This window comes from Halichoerus grypus, chromosome 6, assembly GCF_964656455.1.
Source record: "Halichoerus grypus chromosome 6, mHalGry1.hap1.1, whole genome shotgun sequence".
Classification (NCBI taxonomy): domain Eukaryota; kingdom Metazoa; phylum Chordata; class Mammalia; order Carnivora; family Phocidae; genus Halichoerus; species Halichoerus grypus.
Genome location: NC_135717.1, coordinates 5,421,907 through 5,443,995, shown reverse-complemented (window position 1 = coordinate 5,443,995; position 22,089 = coordinate 5,421,907). Strand labels below are relative to the sequence as shown.

Genomic DNA, 22,089 nt, shown 5'->3' with positions numbered 1-22,089 from the left:
CTAGAAATCTGTTAAGGAAGGAGGCAGCTGCTTCCACTGCTTGAAACCCAGGGCTGATGTACGATTTCCCCCAACATCCAAGAACACATTATCTGTTGGTCCCCAAGCCTGATGTTTTAAAACTTGCAAAACCTGATAACATTGTCCCAGAGCCCAAGTGGTTTTTTCTGTTCTAAGTCCAGCCACATCTCATTCTCTTGGTGTTCCCATCTGGGCCACACAGTGCCTTCTTTGTGTACATTTCCAATTGAACTTTATCACAAGAGTGGTTTAGAAGCCTCATATCCTAACAGCTCGTACTAAGATGCAACTGCACCCAAATGGAAGTTTTTTAAAAACTAGAATAAGACCTCCTTATTGGGAGGATGTCTCAGATATTAAGTCGTGGTTCCTGCCGGGAGAAGCGTGTTCCCGATCCTCGGGGTCTGGACTGGGGCTGGGGTGGAGACAGAACAGGGAGCATCAGGACCCACGCACCTGCTCACACTGAGAGCTGAAAGGAAGAGTTACCTCCGCAACACCTCGGCTCACCATGGTTTTCTAAATCTAGTAACGATCTCGTGAATAGCACAGCTGTATTGCTGTATGGCTTAAAGGTCGTTCTTAACGTAAAGTTTAAAAACGTTCAGCCGTTTCTGCAACCAGATCTTGGCATTTATTAACTTTCTAATACGCTGGGAGCGTCCAAAACTACAGGTGGCAGCCCCTTCCTCCATCCTCGAGAGTCCATGCCCTGGGATCCCTCAGATCTTTGGAGTCAGCGAGTGGGGTGCACAGGACGGGAGTCAAGTAGGGAAATCGATACAACTGGGGGACGCGGCTCTCTCTTCCCGCAGTCCGCAAAAGCAGCACGGAGGGGCGCCCGCGGAAAGCGTGGGTCTCGGGGCCTCACCGCCCCCCGTGCGGGCTCTGTCCAAGTAGAACAGCATCGCGAGGTACCGACGCCTCGCGGGATCCGGGTCGCGGCGTCACCGGGAGCTCTCTGACGGCAGCAAAAGGGCAGGGGGTGGCTGCCCCGCCTCGGGCGCCGCAGGTGGGGACGCCCCGCCCACTCGGCCCAGCTCGCCTCCGCCCCGCCCACCCCGGCTGGGACCCGTCTCCTCCCCGTCCGCCCCTGCCTCTCGGCCCCGCCCACTCGGCCGCCACAGGTGGGGCCGCCCCGCCCACCCCGGCCCCGCCCACCCCGCGCGCCTCAGGTGGGGCCGCCCCGCCCGCCCAGCCAGCCCCGCGCGCCCGGACGCGTCAGGCCGCGTCTCCTCAGTTCCTCACGGGCGGCGGCTGCGGCAGCGCGGCGCTACAAGTTTTGACGTTTTGGCGGCGGAGGAGCGCGCCGGCACTTCGGGGCCGACGGCTGTGGGAGCAGCCGACCCTCGAGGGCCTTTCAGCCGCACCCCGGCGCTCCCGCCGCCCACGGTCGGGCGGCCACGAGGCCCGGCCGCGTCCTCCCGCGTTCGCCCGCCGGGCGGCTGCAGCCATGTCGCGGGGGCCGGAGGAGGTGAACCGGCTCACGGAGAACACCTACCGGGTGAGCGAGCCCGGCACGGCCCGGGACCTCGGGGCTTTGAGGGCGGGAGGCCCGGGGGCGGGGCGCGGCCGGGAGTGCGGGGGGGCCCGAGACCCACGGAGGACAGGGGCTCGGAGTCCGGCGCGGGCGAAGCGGGGAGGCCCCGCGGCGGCTCGCGGTCGTCGCCGGGGAGGGTCGGGGCGAGGAGGGGACTTTAAGCGGGAACAGCCTCCCCGGCGCCCCTCCTGGCGCCGGAGACGCCCTGCTGGCCCCGCATTTCACAGCCCTACGTGCCGGGAGGGCGGCGGGGGTGGGGTCTGTCCCGTCCCCGGGGGCCGCGTCCTCCTGCCCGGCTGCTCCTCGGGGTCGCGCCGGCGTGGCCGCTGCGCCAGAGCTGCCCGGGACGCGAGAGCAGCGCCGCGTTGCTGCGCGCGGGGACGGGGGCGAGCGCCGCGCGGGGGGCGCCTCTGGGGGGCGCCGCGGGCTCCCGGCGGCCGCTCCCGCCCTCGGGGACCCTGCCGCGCGCCGCGCTCCGAGCCCCTCCGCCGGGACGCGCCGGGTGCTCGGCGAGGTTCCGAGGAGACGGAGCTCACCTCCAGGAAGGCGTTCACGGTCACCTCTCTCGCATTTCTTGTGAAAGCGTTTTTCCAGTAGCAGACACAGATTTAGGATTAGGGGCCAGTTGAGTAAGTTTGAGTCCTTGTAGATGAATTCCAGTTGAAATAAGATACGTGCTTAATCATCTGCTATTAATAGACTACAGAACAACTTTTGTTTTAATTCGGCTTAGGCTCATTGAGCGCAGGTTCTCCAAATTCACTTGTAGCCGATTTTAAGGCCCCCAGTTTGGTCACTTGTACAGATTTTTTTTTTTTTTTTAAACCCTAAAATTGGGTTTCTAGATGCACAAGGTCTGAGTGAATTCCTGAAATCAGAGGGGTTTATTGACTGTTGTAGGATAAGAATAAAGAAGAGCATGAAAATACGTTCGTAATCTATCCTTTGGGTTCAAAATATTGATTCCCTTCATCCGGATACACGAATAGGTAACGTGAATTATACTTTTTGGATAGAATAGATATGGTAGACCCAGTTGACACAGCATTTTTGGTCTCAGTAACTGTATTGTCTTAATAGAGGGCAATTTTTAGAAATCCCAGAAATTTGAATGTTAAAGTTTGACATTTGTATTGAGATTGTTAATACTTAAATGATCCTGAAGACGGTGGTCCAGGCGGTGTGAGGTGTTGGCAGCGTGTAAATAAAACACTTAGACTTAGGGAATTGGAGCTGCTCTGATGACTGTCCGTTAAGGAGAAACTGTATGCAATTGAGGAATGCAGATCACTGCAGATTTCAGGCAGTCTAAGTATCTAGTGGCGCACAAAAACACGTGAGCGCCTAAGTTGCCTCCAAGAAGACAGGCACATGTATCTTTCCAATCTGGGATGATAGATCAATTTGAGACAAGCAGTCAGATGCTCTGAAGTAAGTCTGCTTTTTCTCCCACTTCTTCCTGTTACTTTAGCAATGACTCAGTGGAGGGGCTGTACTCAAGTGAATTATGGCGCCACAGGTGCCGACCCCAAAGGACTGGGGCAGGATGCAGAAAGCGTAGATTTCACAGTTTGGGTTATACGTACTTATGGACATTAGGCCATGTAAATCATTTTAATACTTCGCAAAGTTATAATCTGAACATCAGAGACTAGTCACTACTTTCCATTCCCAGGTGTCTTAAAACATATTAAAAGCTCACAAATGTTTGTTGCTTGTGACTTTAATCACCATTTTTTTCATTAATGTTTTGGGATTGTGTTTTTTTTTTATGTTGAATGGTGGTAAAAGAATTTACAGCTCCAGACAGCAAGTTTATATATAGCCTATGAAGTGAATACTGCTGGCTCATGCTTTGGCTGTGATGGAAATGCATAGTGAAATTTTACATTCACAGGTCTGATTGAAAGCCTGAAAACCTTCACCACCTCCTCATTGAGTTCTTCCCCACCCCCACCCCTGACAACCAAAGCTGAAAACAATTTAAGCTTAATATGGTAAAAATCTCATAGTGTGATGAATCTAGTTATTTTATTAATTTGTTTCATTTTATTTTGAGAGAGGAGGGAGGAGGTTGGAGGAAAAGAGGGAGAGAGAGAATCTTAAGCAGACTCCATGCCCAGCACAGAGCCAGGATAAGGGGCTCAATCTCATGACCCTGAGATCATGACCTAAGCATAAATCAAGAGTTGGACGTTTAACTGACTGAATCTAGGATTTTTTTTAAAAAGAGATTTTCTGGGGTGCCTGGGTGGCTCAGTCGTTAAGCGTCTGCCTTCGGCTCAGGTCATGATCCCAGGGTCCTGGGATTGAGCCCCGCATCGGGCTCCCTGCTCAGCGGGAAGCCTGCTTCTCCCTCTCCCACTCCCCCTGCTTGTGTTCCCTCTCTCGCTGTGTCTCTCTGTCAAATAAATAAATAAATAAATCTTAAAAAAAAAAAAAAAGATTTCCTTTATGTTACCTAACAACCTACAGTGTTTTACTAATAGAAACATAACCTAACCAGGTGCGTTGACAAAAGCACCTGGAAATGAGATTTAATGACTTGCTAGTATGGATTTTAGATTTTTTTTTTTAATACTCAAATTTCTCCAACTTTGAAATGAATAAATTCTCTGGGAAAAGTGGGGGATTATAAACTAGTGTAATTCTCTGTAATGCCGTATCAAATATCTTTCAGTATTTACGCACTTGCTGAGCTCTCTAAAATGTGTGCTTAGACAAATGATTACTGGAGACCCATGCTGAATCCCAGGAGGATGTGTGTTTTATGGCTTCACAAACAAATGGTATGGTAATAAGCCCCAAAATGTCACGTAATGTTATTGTTGCTAATTAGAGTTCAGCCAAAGATCCCTCCCCGTCTCTACATAGTATGCCCATAATTTGCCCTCAGTGCTTGCTTGTGATTTTTGCATGGTTTTCTGATGAGTACATGCTTTAGTGGTACGAGGAAGAAGTACAGTTCAAAAAAACCCTTAATTAAGAGTAACCACAACCTTCCTAGAAGTTAGAACTGCTAAAGTCTTAGGAAGTTGAGGGATGGGTATGATGTCATCCATCCTATACCTACATTACTCTTGCTAAGTAAGCAGCAGTGAAGGGGGAAAATGTCACTTTAAAAGGAGGGGGAAAGGGGCACGTAAATCTTTGTTTAAATGTCACCTGCTCAAACAACTCTTTAAAATTGTTTAAAATTGCCATCCATCTCCCAATCCCACTAACTCTACCTTTCCCACATAGTGCTTAGTACCTTAGGATATTCTATATAACATACTCGTTTATCTCTCATCCCTCTCCAACTAGAATGTGAGCGCCCAAAGGAGAGGAGCTTGGCTTTGTTATATTCTGAACAGTTACTGGCCGGTAGTAGGTGTGCGAGTTTGTTGATTATATGAACACTTATTTATTTAGTGAATACCTGTGCTAGGCTCCCCTGCCTCCCTTAACACTTTTCATAGAGCATTTGTTTCATTCTAAGTATACATCAGCCCTCCAGGTGGATGTGGATTTTGTTTACTGTTGAGAAACCTATGCCCAAAAGTCTAGGAGGGAGCTGTGTCCTCCTGCCATTTACCCTGCCAGCCTCCATTCCTCTCCTTTTTGTATAGTAGTTGTTTCTAGCGGTCAACAAATGGACAAATCAAATGCCTTTTCATAATTTGGTGATCTAAGATATCACCAGAATTTTCTGCCATTTTGTTTATCTTTGTTTTGAAAAAAATTTGTTTAACAAAAAAATGAGGTACTTTTGTCCTTTTATCGGGTCAAACAAGCATCTCGGCATGTGTACTAGGTTTTGTTTAATGGTTTTATATTTTCTGGACTTGGGTTTAATTGGGGATGTGGAAGTGAAAGTCCCTGCCTAGATGGCTTCCAGTGTGGACTGTGGTATACAGGTCTAGCTCGTGAAGGTTTCAGTTGCCTTGTGTGTTTATTGCTGTAGCTGTGTACACTATTTGATATCTTCATCTGTTCCCATAATTCTACTTTCTTCAGGTATGCTGAAGATACAATGGGATTTGCAGAAGCCCAGACAACTTGCTCTTGGCTCCATGATGACTATAAAAAGGGACAGTAAGAATCAGGTGCCAGGTAGCAACAGAAAGAGTTGCCAGGTATCAAATATTAAACTGAACAGCCCAGTATTGTAGCTTTTTGTCTGGTAAAATGAAAATACAAAGGCGAACAATGGTTGTCTTTTTCTGTCATAACATTTTTTCCTGATTGGAAAGAGGTCTTAGAATTATGATAACATTGCTATGTAGACAGAGCAGTGTCCTTTATTATGAAGCTTGGGAGGCTGGGACCACTTGGCCAGGTGACATGATTCACAAGTCTCAGGTTCCTTTTGAGTTTACATTTGTGACATTATTCCAGTCTTGGGCATTAATTCTTGCCTGGCACTTCTGTTGTAATGAGCCACAGGCAGACCTGCAGGGGAAACCTAATGTGCATGGAATTTCAACAAATTGGATTTTTGTTTTTATCAGCATTCCACACAGCTATTTATTCTGCAGTTCAAAAGTAAAAATTATTATAAAAGCTACACAAACATTAATTGAACTTATCTGTTGACATTTGCAAATATATTTATTTCTTAAACTTTTTATTGAACCATGATAAACATATTGAAAGGTGTATATAGCTCACAAAATCATGAACAAACTGAACACGTATATATAACTAGCACCCAGATCAAGATGCAGACCATGACCAGCCTCCCCGAAGTCCCTTTTGTGCCTCCTTCCAGTCACTGTGTTCCCTCCAAGATAACTACTCTCCTTAACTTCTAAGCACTGATTAGTTTGGCCCATTTCATTTGCCATCTTTCACCCAGTGTGTTTGTAAGATATTCCCGTCAGAGTAATTGTAGCTCATTCTTACTACTATGTAGTATTGCACTGTGCAAATACATCGCGATTTATCTATTCTCTTGAGGGACTTTCAGATTGTTTTCAGACTACTCCAGGATACTGTGAGTAGTGCTGCTATGAACATTCTAGTACATGTCTGATGGGCATAGGCCCCCATTTCTCTTGGTATGTACATGGGAGTGGAATTGCTGGGTTATAAAGTGAGTATTTAGCTTTGGCAGAAACTGCCAAGCAGTTTTCCAAAGTGGTTGTACCAGAGTTCAGTAGCTCATCCTTGGCAACAGTTGATATTTTCTTTCCTTTTCATTTTGGCCACCCTGGTGGGTGTATGCAAATAAAATTTTTAAATTCAAAACAAAACTGTTTTCCCCAGGTTTGCTGGTTGGATGTCTGCAACCGCAGCAGAAGCCTGACTCCCTAGGGGAAACTTCCTGTCAGAAAGTAGAACCTAGGACCTAGGGAACACGGGTATGAGAGAGGCCAGACAGCTGTCGTATTCAGTAGAGTAAAACATAAATTTAAGTTTAGTAGACTCTAAAACTGTCAGAGTTGAACACATCAGAAGGTTTTATTGCATAAGGGGGTTTGAGGGCATAGATGAGCCATGTTTTAATAAACCGGAATGCTGGGAGAGGGGGTGCAAAGTTATGGTGAATTGAATTTTCTTGTTCACTGCCCTTTCTTTTTCCATGACTTTTCTTGAAAATGTACCTGCTTTACGTTATAGGCACAATAGACTAGTTTTTAAAATAATTTCAGTGAGTTACAGTTAAATTAAGAGGTTTCAAGAGTAGTACTTTGTGAAGGAAATGACAGTTTTAATTTGGGTCTTTTCCCCCACTTAGATTGTACATGCTTGAGAACAAATCCCCCAGATCCTACTTCTCAGCATTTACCACATTCATAGTTTATTCTTTTATGTGTGTGTGTGTTGGTTTTAATCTCAGAAGATTTTTTAAACTGTTTTTAAACTATTTTTCTGATACTAGGAAATTTCCAGAATTTCTGTGAATATTCACAGTGAAAGTAAAAGTCACCTGGATCTGACAACCCAGAGAGAACACTATTAACTCTTACTTCCTGATAGTTTTTAGTCCATCTCTGTGTCAGTCAGTATCCTGTGCCTCATCAGCTTGCTGACTCCACAGTACTCCGTTCTTTATCAACAGTTTATTGATCCGGTCCCCTTTTACTGGACACAAGATCGTTGCCAGCACTTCGCTATTAAAGCACTGTAGCAAACATCATTGTAGGTAAAGCTTTGCACAAATCGGGATGTTTTCCCTAAGCTCAATGCCCAGAAGGGAGTTGTGGGTCAAAGGGTAGGTACAATTTAAAGCATATTTGCTGCCCGTTGCAAAATGCCCTCTGGAAAACATGCCCCAAGTTATGCTTAATCTGATTGTGTGAGAATGCACCTTTCCTGAGCCCCAACCAATTAAGTAGGTCATTTAAAGCCACTTCCTTTTTTATAACCTATACAGGGGTTTTTGTTTTTTAGTAAAACCCGTATAGCTATAATGTATCGTAGCTTATGGACATTGACTGGGACAGTTCCTGAGATTTCATGTCTTCTGCTATTGGGTATAACTTCCCCCATAACCTTTGTACTTAGAGATGTGTGCAGAATAATTACAGCCCTGTAGCTCTTCAGGCCTGTGTACTTTTCTTATTTTCCTCAGCCTTGATTTTAAACTTCTATTTCTGTTTTCCGGACCTTGAGTCTGTCTATCTGGTTGAGCATTATTTTAGAGACGGTGTTCTGGTTTTAACAGCTGCCTCAAGTCCTTGTGGATACAGGTGAGACTTGTGTAAATGAGATAAAAAGTTGCTGGTTCCTCTCTCATTGAAAAATAAATGAAAAATATTACCAGAAGGTGTTCCTGATCCAGAAACAAATGAGCACCCCTCAGAGATCTAACTGATGGCTCTAACTTCTGGAGCTACCTGTGCTTTAAGGAGAGCAGCCTGGCGTAAAGATGCCCTCAAGTTTGTTGCTTAAACTTTTTATTTGGTGCTTTGGAGGTTAAAAAGTCCCTAAACAATAGCAATTTCTTCACTAAAAATACCGAAGTATAGCAGTGGTTATACTATAGGGCAGGGGAGGGAGACTTTTACTTAGCACTTTTACTCTACCTTCTAGAGTGTTTACATTACATTATAAAAGTAATTTTTTATAATTTTAAGCTTTCAAAAAGCGGAAATTGATATATCATTTTAATGGGTAAAAAGTTTTGAAAACTAAGCTAAAATGTGCCATTTTCTACCTCTGTTTTGCAAACTAACCTTCCAAAGGTAAACCTAATTTAAAGTCTCGCTGTTTTTCTCTTTAATTACTACTTATGGGAATGCATTTTTAACATTTACTAACCTGAGACTATGAATGCAACAGAAAAGAATGCAACAAAACTGAGAAACCCCCAATTCCAGTTTTTACAGCTATCTCCTAAGAGTCTTGTTCCTGATGTTGCAAGCAGCTGATCCTTTTAGGTGCAGCTGTATCCTTGAAAGGTGTAAGAGCAGTAATAAGGAAAAGAAAAGGTACAAAAGTGGTAATAATAACCTGTCAGAAGTAAGGCTAAAAGTTCAGATGATTAGAACACATTGTGTAGAATAAGAAACATGGAAAAGGTTGGAGTTGAGGGTCAGAACAGATCTCCGATGACCTGTCTACCAGCCACCCTAAGTGCTTCTCTTGGGCCTTCATGCTGAAGCAGCCCCCTCCTGAGTTAGGAGGAGGGAAGCCTCTGCCTGTGTGGGGACTCTGCAGGAGACAACCCTGGCCACCTTCATATTCTCATCAGGGACAGATACCTGAGACCTAGGCTAACAGATCAATCTTTTCTGGACACAGAAACTCAAATGGTAAAAGAAAATCAGGAAAATCACAATGATAATTCCTTTTACTTAAGTGCTATAATTGAATATATATTTTAAATTTTGTTAAATATATATGTATAAATTCTGGGGCGCCTGGGTGGCTCAGTAGTTAAGCATCTGCCTTTGGCTCAGGTTGTGATCCCAGGGTCCTGGGATCGAGCCCTGCATCCAGCTCCCTGCTCAGCGGGAAGCCTGCTTCTCCTTCTCCCTCTCCCCCTGCTTGTGTTCCCTCTCTCGCTGTGTCTCTCTCTGTCAAATAAAATCTTTAAAATATATATATATATGTATATATATGTGTGTATATATATATATATATGTATAAATTTTAAATTAAGCTCTATGCCCAACGTGGGGCTTGAACTCACAACTCTGAAATCAAGAGTCACATGCTCTACCGATGGAGCCAGCCAGGCACCCCTGTGTGTGTATTTTTTTTAAATAAAACTTTAATGGTTTTAATTGACCAAATGGTATATTTTATCATGGGCTTCATCTTATACTCGGAGCAGCTTGAGGTGCAGGACATCAACTATGTCTGAGAGTAGCCTCTATTTCTAAGTGTGTAAACACACTTTAAAACCTGCAAAAATTGTTCTTATAGGACAGTCCAATTGTTGCACTCTGAGAAGATCGCTTATTCAGCTAACCAATCTACTTTCTTATCCCGGATTTTTGTATGTACTTAATGTCATATTCCTCCATTTGACCTTGTGCTTCAATTTTCTCATCTGTAAATAAGGACGATAGTAGTACCGACCTCTGGTTATTGTGAAGCTTGAACGTTGTAATGCATGAAAGCTCTTAGAACAGTGTGTTGTTAGCAGTAGTAGTGTGTGTTTACTGGAGTGTAGCCGCCATAAGAGCATTGATTTTCATCTGTTTTGTTTACTGCTTATCCCCAGTATCCACTCTACTAGAGTGACTGACATAGAGGCAGAGCTGAGTAAATATTTGATAAAAGAATAGTGTTGAAATCACTGGCAAAAATGTTTCTGTCAGTGAGCTATACACTTCTCGAGGGTTTTTGGTTTTATTTTTTTTCTTTTTAATCCCTCACTGTGCTGGTGCACAGTAGAACTCAGAGAAATTTGTTGAATAAATATTAAAGATCTATGCTTATTGCACAGTTGTAGCTAAAATCCTCACCTTGTTGGCCAGGGGGACTGAGCTAGCACTGGTAATAATAGCTACGATGTTTTGAGCATCTGTTATAGATGTGCCAAGCTTACTATCCACACTCATTCAGCTGTTTTCCTGTTATGCACCACAGTTGTGCCAAGCACTGTGGTCACCACTAGGAACCACACTGGAGGAAAAAAAAGTCTGTGCTTTTCTAGAGTTTATAGCTTATGACAAGACAGCAATGCCAAGGTTATAGTCTGTCCAGCATTTCCCCTCTACCTTGGCTTGCCCAGTATCATTAATTATGTTTCCTTGCTCCTTTCCCTACCCTCTCTCCCAGAGGGGTCCTGTCTTTACCAATTGAGTTCTTTGGACTTTGTTTTGTCTCACTGTTGGAAGAAAGGAAAAAATTTACACAGTATGTGCAGGTTAAGTTCAATAAGAGTTTTTAAGGTAAGTTGTAAGAAGTCTTTGGAAAGTTGGGTAAGAGAGAATTAGATGAGAAACAAAAAAAAAATTAGAAGTTTTGATTCCCCTTACTGGTATCTGAGAACTACATGTAATGAACTTGAAGTTTTTAAAATTATTTTAGGTTTCTGAACAATATTTCTCAAATTGCAAGGGCTGCAGTTTTTGTTTTTGTTTTAAGATTTATTTATTTTAGAGCGTGAGTGGGGAGAGGGGCAGAGGAAAGGAATCCCAAACAGAGTCCGCACTGAGCCTGGAGCCCAACGCGGGGCTCTGTCCCACAACCCTGAGATCATGACCTGAGCCAAAATCAAGAGTTGGATGCTGGATGCTTAACTGACTGAGCCACCCAGGTGCCCCAGCATTGCAGTTTTAATGCAAAACAGAATGACCCATCTCACAGGGTCTGGATGAGGGAAGTTCAACTAGAATTATTCGAGATATGAATTAAGAATAGCATTTGGAAAGAACTAGTGAACTAAAAAAAGAATGTCACTTGCTATATGAAATCAGCAGTTTACTTTGATCTAGTAAAGTTCCTGTTACCTGTTAAGTACTTAAGGGCTTTCTAAACAAATGCGACCCAGCACATGAGACATTCTTTCCTGTAAATTCATTGCTTGCTTTTTAGTCCATGACACACCTTTTAAAAACAATAGGTAGGTAAGAACACTCAACCAAATAGTCCAGTGTGCTCTGTAGCCTTCGAAGTGTTTATCTGTTGATAGCTGTTTTAAACCCAGTAACTTGTTTCCTTAATAGATACCATTTATCTGTGATAAAGTTACATATTTCTAAGTGATATTCAAGTAATATTAAAGATGTTTGCATTTCTTATTTTCACCATGTCAGTCTGGATTGCCTTGGTATTTTTTTATACCTGTCTCCCTATTAGACTATGCATTTTCAAGGGCTAGAATGCTTTCCTCATTCATCTTTGTGTTTTGTATGTCCCGCATAACACGGGGTTCACTGTAGGGATACAATAAAGATTGAACACATACATGTATACTTGTTTCAAAGGCCCAAACATGAGAAGGACTTTACAGAGTTAGTGGAACTAAACCTAAGTGCACAGTATCTTGTACTTGCCACAGTACCCTTCCTGCCCTCCACCCATAGGAAAATACCAGAAGAGGCCATTTTCAGATTCTGATTGAGAGTTACGTAATAGTCCTCTTGGTACTGTAGCTACAGGGAGGATTGTTTCCATTCTTCCAAATGGGAACATGCACCTCTGTGAACCAAGCAAAAATGGATACGGATTTCATCACAGCTGGAATTTCAAGAAATGGTTTTTACTTCGTTCTCCTAGGTACTACTCCCTCTGAAGTGCAGGGTCCAAAAGTTGCTTCAGATCTGGGGCAGGGCCCCCAAATTCCTTGTCCAATTGAGGCCATTGTGGGCCAGACATTGTTACAGTGTCTGATAGCTTGTTAATTGCTAAGGCTAGGAACGCCTGCTTTCAGTCCCTGCACTGCCAAGAAATCTATAACTCTGTGGAGTTATATATAGCACCTGTTGGACCTTAGACCCAGTATAATTGTCTGCACTTAAATTATAAGGAAAAGTGGTTTCAAATAATTCTACAGACAAATGTAAAACTTTTGTCTGGTGTTTAAAATAGAATGAAACTTCGTAGTGTTGAGCAGGATTCAGGCCATGACTTTTTCTTCAAGTTACTTTATCAAGGATGGTCATGGACTCATATTGCCTGTAACATGGTTCTCTCTCCACAATTAAAAAAAAAAAAATTGAGTACTAGATTCTTATACTAATTTACTGGGTGGGATAGCTCTGGGACTTGATTTTCTTTTTTTCTTTAAGATTTTATTTATTTGTCAGAGAGAGAGCGAGCACAAGCAGGGGATGCAGCAGGCAGAGGGAGAAGTAGGCTCCCCACTGAGCAAGAGCCCAACGTGGGATTCCATCCCAGGATCTTGGGATCATGACCTGAGCTGAAGGCAGATGCTTAACTGACTGAGCCACCCAGGTGTCCCTGGGACTTAATTTTCTTGATAGGCTTGATAATTTCATGCAAAAGATTGAACAGTAATAAGAACACACTTCTTACTTTTTCCCGCCAGCGTGGGATCTTTTTGTTTTGCTTAACTTTGCTTTTGCTTCAGAACAATTCTTGCCGCCTAAATGAGTAGGGAATAGAGAAAGTGGAGTTTGTCAAAGAAATCTGTTTCTTTGAACAATGAAATAAAAGGTCATGGAGATGTTCTTGCTTCTAGTAGTGCATCTTAAGAGGTAGATACATAATTTTCTGGATGATCATACTGGTTCTCATCTCTTGGTTGGTTCTTAAGGAGCTCATGATCTAATAGGTGCTTTCAGAACACTCGGAGAATATTCTTCCATGAGGAGCTAAGCCCAAAGAGGTAGCCCTGTGCTTTGCTGATCACTGGCCCAGCAGCTTCTCATGCTCAGGTCATGTTGCAAGGGATGGAGCCATGTAACTCTGAGGGTGTCATGGCTTCATTTCTGGCATGCCCTTTGCACTCTGAAGGACCACTTTTGCAGAAATAATTACTTATAAACCAAAGCTTGGATACGGACAAAGAAAAGAAAGGAGAGGAAAAATGCAGGCAAAACAACTTTTAAGTCATAGTGAGAAACTTTCATGGTGAATTTTCTGTGTGCACCAAAGATTTCCTATGAAACTACCCTTACAGAAGGACACACAAAGGACTTTTTTTTTGGCCTGGAGAAACATTTGCCAAACTCCTTCCCTAATCATAGCTGGAAAGACAGCTGCTAATCCAGCAGGAGATTTGTCTCAAAATAGCTGGGTTATCTTTTTCTACTAATGGATCTAATTGATTTCCCCTCTAGGAGGGGAAGTTGCTGCTTACAGCTACATGGGCATAAATGCTTGCAGACCAGTAGCACTTTTCTGGATGGTGCTGGACCAGTGTTAACAAAGTACAGTGGATGGCCTGCATCTCAATACATCTGGCTCTCTGTGGGCAGGCTAATTAGAACCAACCAAGGAATGAACAAAGGCACATAGCTTTGCGGCATTCCATAGCATTAAGGATTTAAAGCCTGAGCCCTTAGCAGCCTGGAACGTTAAGAAGAGTCAAGGGTTTTTGTTATTGCTGTTCTTTTTCTTTAAAAAAACAAAACAAAAAAACCACAACTTGATTGAGGTGTAATTCATAAAAAAAATTCACTCCTTTTAAGTGATTTTTTTTTTTTAGTAAATTTACAGAATTGTGCAACCATCACCACCATCCAATTTTACAACATTTTCATCATGCCAGAAAGGTTCTTTGTGACCGTTGCTGTCATTCCTCATTCTCATTCCAAGCCCCAGGCAACCTCTAATACATTTTTGGTCTCTATAGATTTGTCTTGCTAGATATTTCATATGAATTGAATCATATAATATGTGGTCTTTTGTGACTTGACTTCTTTCACTTAGCATGATCATCCATGTTGTGTGTATTGGTACTTTATTCCTTTTTATGGCTGAATAATCATTTATGGATGTACCATGTTCATCTGTTCACCAGTTGGTGGACATTTGGGGTGTTTCTAACGGCATTTTTTTTTTAAGATTTTATTTATTTTGGGGGGTGGGGAGGAGCATAGGGAGAGGGACAAGCAGACTGTGTGCTGAGCACCAAGCCTGACATGGGGCCCGATCCCAGGACCCTGAGTCTATGACCTGAGCCAAAACCAAGAGCAAGTTGCTTAACTGACTGAGCCACCCAGGCGCCCCTAACAAGGTACTTTTTTAAGGGCCACATTACTGTCTGATACTTAAAAAGTAATTTAAAAATCAACTTGGAGAAACATAGGATTAGGAAGGCAAAATTCACAAGGAAAACCCTGGCATTGTCAGATTTTGTAAGCTTATTATGACTTAGTAGTTATAGGGCAGAGCCTTACAGCTTTTGTGACCCTCCGTTGGAGCTGTTTCTTTGAACTAATGAAGTTGCAAGCAGTGTGTTACCTCATGCCTGATTTTCATAGCTAATTGGCCCACTGGGTCAGGGCGTCTGTTGCAGTGTGTTCACATGAACTGAGGGCACATCGTGCAGCTGATTCCTCCGTGAGCACATACATCTCTTATATAACAGCAACAACAATCAAAAACTGCTGCTGCTGAGTACATTTTGGGCATTAAATGGTCTGGGCACTGTCCTTGATGCCACAGGCCGTCCTTGGCCTTATTTTATATGCAGTTCCTACTGAGGAAACAGTAGACTGGTTGTATCCGGTGAGGTAGTAAACAGCCTTTTGAAGTAAAAGAAGCAAGGAACAGAGCTAGAGAGAGGGGGAGGCTGGAGGTGCTACCAGACATGGTAGGAGGCAAGCGGAGGAACGTCTCTCAGAGGTTTGGTGCTGAGGACTGGTAGATGGGTATCCAGGAAGAGAGTCTTCAGGCAGGAGAGCGAGTACAAAATCCCTGTGGTGGGAATGGGTTTGGCCTGTTCCGAGAACAGCCCAGAGGCCATTGTGCCTTGGAGCACAGTGACTGGGGGCGGGGGAGGGAGTGGCCAGAGTCCAAACCTGCTCAGTTATGGCAAATATCCAGGCTTTTGGTGCCCTACCCTGCTGTGAAGGATAATACTCTCAGATAACCTTAAAAAAAAATGTAAGAGTGAAATGACAGACAGTTGAGGATGAAACCATTGTAATATACGAGTAAACTGCCTTTCATCATTTCTCCTCTCCTACTTAGATATTTCCAGTCATGTGTACTTTTTTTAATGCTGAAAGGGGAAGCAGTGAAAGTTCTTTTACAAGAGGTACTGTTTTTCACTCATCAAATAGGAAAAAAAGATGACAAGTGTTGGTGAGAGTGTGGTAGAATAGTACTTTCATATAGTGATTGTGGAAGCACACGTTGTTGCAGCCACTTTCTCCAAAGTATTTGGTGGTATCTTTTTTTTTTTTTTTTAAGATTTTATTTATTTGAGAGAGAGAGAGAGCAAGAGCGCCAAGTGTGCAGGAGCAGGGGAAGGGGGGCAGAGGGAGAGGGAGAAGCAGACTTCCCACTGAGCAGGGAGCCCCATGCAGGGTTCAGTCCTGGTACTCAAGGTTCATGACCTGAGCCGACCTGAGCTGAAGGCAGATGCTTAACTGACTGAGCCACCCAGGTGCCCCTGTTTGGTGGTATCTAACAAAATTGAAAAATCTGTCACATACCCTGTGCCTCAGCAATTCTTTGTCTACGTAATTTCTTCATACCTGTGTGTACAAGGAGACATGGACAATCCCTTGCCACATACTTGGTGTTAGCCAAAACTTGTAAGCCATCTAAGTGCTGTTCAGAGGAGATAAAGAAATTGGCTTACTTGATTGTGAAGGCTAGGAAGTCTGAAATCTGTAGGGCGGGCTGGCAGGCCTGAAGCTTATGCGGCAGTCCACAAGCAGAATGTCATCTTCCTCAGGGAAACCTTAGTTTTATTCTAAAGGCTTTTCGGCTGATTAAATGAAGCCTACCCAGGTTATTGAGGATAATACTTAAACTGGTTGTAGATGTTAACCACATCTATAAAATTCCTTCACAGCAACCCCTACATTAGTATCTAATTGACTGGGTACTATACCCTGTCATGAGGACACCTAAAGCTAGCCATCACAATGGGATACCATACAGAAGTTAAATAGGAATAGACCAGTCAATATATAACAAGGTGGACAGGTCTCAGGAACATAACACTGAATAAAAAAAAATGTAAGAGTGAAATGTATTATGATACCATTTATTAAAATGCACAAAGGAAAATTATGTATAATTCATGACTAAATAAATGTATAAAAGTATAAAATAGGAGTTAGAAAATAAACAGCATTCTTAATTGATGGCTCCCTGGGGAGACTTGGCCGGATGGTTAAAGCATCCTGTGGTTTGGTAATGTTCTGCAGTGTTTTAATTCCTTGACGCTGAAGGAAATCAGTATGGTAGTGTTAACCATTATTCCTATGAGGACACAGGTAGTTGAGGAATCTTTATTTATTTATTTATTTATTTTTAAGGGAACGAGAAGAAGGTTAAATATTTGTTTGCTTGGGTAGAATTGGTTAATATTGTGCTGCCATTAGAAGATGTTATTCATAAAAAATCAGTAATATTACAAGAAATCCTCTCAAAAGGAAATATTGCAGAGACTCCCATAATTTCTCACACTAGAATAGTGCTCTGTCATACAAGCATTTTCGACTCACTTTATTGAACAATCCACTTTGAGGAACTGTATTGAGTCCTGAGGGGTGAGTGCAAAGGTTAGCAGGGAGGCTGCCTGGGCATGACCTGTGGGACCTTCAGCAAGGTTTTTAAATTTAGCATCTCAAAGCTTTGGTGTCTCAAGCATAAAATGAAGATGATAATAATCATGTTGTTAGGATCTAATGAGATAGCCCAGGTAAAATGCTGGGCACAGAGCCTGAAAAAGAGTAGCACTCCATAAACGTCAGAATGTATCCTACAGGGGAGAAAAAAGGAATAAAATGTTCTCAACTGAGTAAAAGAAATAACACCTTCTTTGTACCCCACACTTTTCTAGAGGTTTTTGTATTCATGGTTTCTTTCATCCTGATGTGACACTTAAAGGGAGAACAGCCAGTATCATTTATTTTCATGTTACAGACAGGAAGTGAGGTATCTGGAGACCTCTGTGGAAATGGGAATGTTCATCCATTTGAAGAGTTGACTAATATTTTAGACTTTTGTCTTGCAGTATTAATTATTACAATGGATTCAGTGTGCACTGTCACGTGCTTGGGAGAGCACATTAGTGTTCCATACATACTATTTATTATCTCATTGAATCTTCATACTCCTCATGAGATCCAAATGATCATTATTTACATTTTATAGAGGAGGAGATTGAGGCTTAGCAAGGTGGTGATGTGAGTTGCCCAAGTTGGTTTTTGGGTTTTTTGTTTGTTTTTTTACCAAAGTTTTTTTCATCCCATGTTCCCCTGGCCCATTACTACTGGGATGGCAGGTTACAAACAATAGATAATACAAATTGATACATAATGCAAATTGATAGCTAGTAGCATAGATAGATAATACAGACTGAAGGAGAACCAACACACTTCACATTTGGCTGATAGGAAGCATTTTTGTGTTTTATAAATTTGAATCTTGAGTATTTCTGCTGTAACTTAATACTTCAAACAAAATATCTCTGTTGTCTTATTTTCCTTTGCTTGGCTTGGGCTCCCCATTCAAGATGGGTATGAAAAATAGGACTCTTCTGACCATCTGCTAGCCTACAAGCAGCTGCTTTATTGCCAGATTTACTCATTAATATTTTCCCTAAAGGCAGGGGACATAATCAAATACTGATGATGTTAGCCCAGGAACAGCAGTTTCCAACAACACAAGGAAGAAGTAAGATTTTCTACAAATGATGTCTATCTGGAAGTATTCTCCAACAGTTAATCCTTATTACCAGATAATCTTGTCACATGAAATTAGAATGTGCCTTGATTAGTTTAAGCATTTGACATTGCTGGATTAATTTGTATGAGATTGTATAGAATAAAATAATGGAACTTTCAAGGATAAATGTTACCTGAAGCACGTTATAAAACACCCTGTTAGATATTCTTAAATCACTTTTTTAAAACTTATTCCAGTGTAAATATTACCTGCATTTTTCAAATGAGAAAAATAAAGCACTGAGGTAGCAAATAATTTGTCCTTGGTCATTTACAGAATTGGAAAAAGAAATGTAAAAGAAACCAATTCTTAGAAATTTAAAGTCAGCTCAATTTAACTATGTGGCTAGTCATAATTGTATTAATTTATGCTTCATAGTCTATAGTTCCATACTGGTAAAGGTAATAATTTTTCAAAAATGAAAGAAAAATCTAAATGGTGAGGATGTTAAAGCCATCATAAGATTGTATAATTATGTTTAAAATTATAATGTGTTGGTCTACAGGAAGCAGAGGAAAAAAGCATAAGATAAACAAACCAGCTAGAAATCTAGTGGAAAGTGCCTTCTAGGTTCTGAGTGGTCTGTTCCTGAACATTTTATTTGGAACAGCTAACCGTTAATTCTCCAATTCCCCTGATTGAGCTCCCCACCCCCACCCCCATTGAGCTTTTATCCTAGAACCAGCTCTTCTTCATAGGAGACTCAGCACAAGTAGAACAGTGATATTGCCAGTTATTTTAGCTTAAACTATCTATATTGCTCTCTGAATAGAAATGAAACTCATTCTGGTTGAAACTGGTTTGGCAAATTATCCTCCTTGCCAGGCAGTAACAGATAGAATACATACTAAGCTTTTGTTACTGATTGTAACAAAATAGTGTTTCTTGGACCATTAATACCTTTTATAATTTATTTTGTTTTTATACTTTATATCTTAAACCTTTTATTCTTAGTGCCAAACCTGAATTAAAATGAATTTGTTCATTACTACTGGTGATTTTTTTCTAAATCCTAGGCTATATAAAAAATTTAGGTCTTAACAAGCCTTAACACAGCATATGACCTTTGACCCAACAGCTGCCCTCTCAAAAAAAAAGTGGGACCCATTCAGTTCACAAAGATATCCACTGCTACTTATAAAACTTTACAGATGGGGGAATACAAAGGCAGCACTGCTTTTTTGTTCCTGGGTTTAAAAATACATGTACTTCAGCTAAAATAACTAGATTAATGGCCAAGAGCCAGGGTAGAAATGGATTTTCCACTGTTCAAAGGGGCCAAAGTTTCCAGGGGAAAAATTTCTGTAGCTAAAGCTAAATAATAAGGAATTGAAGTATATGTTGAACTTTCAAGCTTAAAAACTCTTGTATTTTCTCTGAAGCTTATTGTAGTCCCAGGTCTTACTAGTTAACCTGTTTTTCCCCAGTAGCATCATTTGGATAGTGGTTTATGCTTGGTGTTAATTAATTCATTGTTTTTCATATTTTAAGATAGGACTTACACCTAAGCATTTCAAGAATTATATCGAGAAGCTAAATTATATTTTCCCCTTATTTGGGTAAGCTGAACTAAGAATCTTCAGAAGGAACACAGATCTGGGCTTCTTTTTATGACTGCTTATATGCTAGTAGGGTGGTTAGCTCTGTATCCGTTTCCTTATGTTCTTACCCGTCGAGACTCAGCGTCATAAGATTATTAAAGAATTTTAATGATTTTTTTTAAGGTTTTATCTTTCTTTTTATTAAAACTTATGTTCTCGATATCCAGACTTGGTCTCATAAGATTATTACAAGAATTTTAAAAGAGATATTTGAGAAGTAGTTTTATCTTTTTATTAAAAAGTAATTATTTTCTAATGAAGTTATTAAATTTTAAAAATTACTGAAAATCTCATACATTGCTGATGGGAATGTAAAATGGCACAAGCACTCTGGAAAATAGTTTGGCAGTTTCTTACAAAGTTAAACATACAATTACCATATGACGCAGCAATTGAACTCCTAGATATTTATCCTGGAGATATGAACACTTAGGTTCACCAAAAAAACCCATATGTGATTGTCCATATCAGGTTTATTTGCAATTGCAAAAAACTATAAGCAACCCAAATGTTCAGTGGGCAAATATATGAATTGTGATACATTCATGCTATGGAATACTGTCAGCCAAAAGGAATAGACTATGGATAACACCCAGCAACTTGGATGGTTCTTCTGGACGTTGTGCTGAGTGAAAAAGCCAGTCTCAGAGGTCACATACTGTATGATTCCACTTATATAACAGTCTCACAATGACAAAATTACAGTGATTGAGATCAGTGGTTGCCAGGACTGTTGGGGAGGGTGTGGCTATAAAGGGGTAGCATGAGGGAGATCATTGTGTTAATGGAACATTTCAATATTATAACTGTGGTGATGGTTATACAAATTTAAAAATGTGGTAAGATTTCATAGGAACAATGCACCCCCTCCCACAAATGAGTGATATAAAAACTGGTAAATACAAATAAAGTCTGTAGTTTAGCTAGTAAGTGTTGTACCATTGTCAGTTTCCTGGTTTTGATCCTACACTATGGTTATATAAGTTACCATTAGGGAAGCATACCTGAACTCTCTGTGCAGTTTTTACAACTTCTTGTGAATGTTAAATGATTTCAAAATAAGCATAAAAGCAAAACAAGGGAATTGAGAAAAGATGATAGAAATAGCAGCTGTGGCCACAGGTCCCTGTGATCAGGTATTGAGACTTACCATCTTGCAGAGAAACTGGTAGGGGAGTCATCATTGGCTTTGGGGCTTTATGGCTACTGGTTGTGAATGGGGCTCAAACGGATGAGAGGCTCTAAAAACACAGGATGAATGGACTTCCAGTTAAGCACAGCAGATTGACCATGGGTTGTTTTTTTTTTTTTTCTTCTAAGAATACATTGAAATGATAGCAGAACCTAAAAAGGAATGGGGGGAAAAACCCATAAATCCATGCTGTAAAGGCTTGAAAAAAGACTTAGCAGTTGACAAAAGGCCTAAGAAAATCTGGAGTGATAGAAAATGGACAGAGGAGTTGTAGCTGCCTTAAGAAAACCTAAAGAATCTGCAGTGGGAGAACTGACAAGGGCTGAGCCATTCACCCCCGGAGGCTGAGGAGCAGTCCCACAGAAGGTGGGGATGGAGGGGACACCCAGGGCTAGAGTAGGAGTTACACAAGTTGGTTGAACTGCCAGTTTCCCCTTCCTACCCCAACCACCAATACTACCAGCAGCTCCCTCTGCCTGGCAGACTGGAGATTTAATCTTAGGGTATATTGAATCAGAGGAGTTCTCGATGTGGAAACACCAGCAGGAGGGAATAAACCTTGGAGTAGAGAGCAGGAGAGTTCAGTAAAAATCAGCCCAGTAAACTGTGGGATTCCCAACCCACTCCCCTTCCTGTTGGGGAAAGCTGACCACCTGGTGACTGCCTCCTCCCCTACCCTTCATAGAAAATGAGAAACTTCTCTGAAGAGACTCAGTGGACCCTGGTTACTGTCACAGGGCCAGTTTCTCTATAGCTGACTTGTCCAGTCACTCCTAATGAAGCCTGCTAGTCAGCAACCACCCTGTGTATACACCCACACCCACAAGCTTCCAGCCAGCATTTTAGGGCTTTACTTTTAAATACGAACTGGCGATCAGGGATCACCAGATGTTTGATGAAAGCTTCCAACACAAAAGACAGATGGATACCAAACAATGAAAAGAAATAATCAGGAGATAATATGGGGAACTGGA

The 22,089-nt window shown here is 41.9% G+C and overlaps 1 protein-coding gene and 1 long non-coding RNA gene across 6 annotated transcripts in view; one reads left to right on the top strand and one right to left on the bottom strand.

Moving 5' to 3' along the window:
* Positions 1 to 22,089, top strand: part of BAIAP2L1 (BAR/IMD domain containing adaptor protein 2 like 1) — a 104,816-nt gene that overhangs the window by 11,032 nt on the left and 71,695 nt on the right. The window contains exon 1 of one of the 5 annotated variants that reach the window (XM_078074323.1): positions 1,190 to 1,525. The exons of 1 other annotated variant lie outside the window; for it this stretch is intronic. In XM_078074323.1, the coding sequence (XP_077930449.1) occupies positions 1,475 to 1,525 (51 nt within the window). In that variant the 5' untranslated portion in view covers positions 1,190 to 1,474. Of the gene's footprint in view, positions 1 to 1,189; positions 1,526 to 22,089 lie in introns of those variants that run through there. 3 more of the 5 variants (XM_078074324.1, XM_078074322.1, XM_078074326.1) reach the window with 3 other exon arrangements.
* Positions 633 to 2,160, bottom strand: LOC144382206 (uncharacterized). The gene is made up of 2 exons (XR_013448677.1): positions 2,098 to 2,160; positions 633 to 982 (listed from the first exon to the last, which is right to left on the bottom strand). It is a non-coding gene; the product is annotated as an uncharacterized LOC144382206 (long non-coding RNA).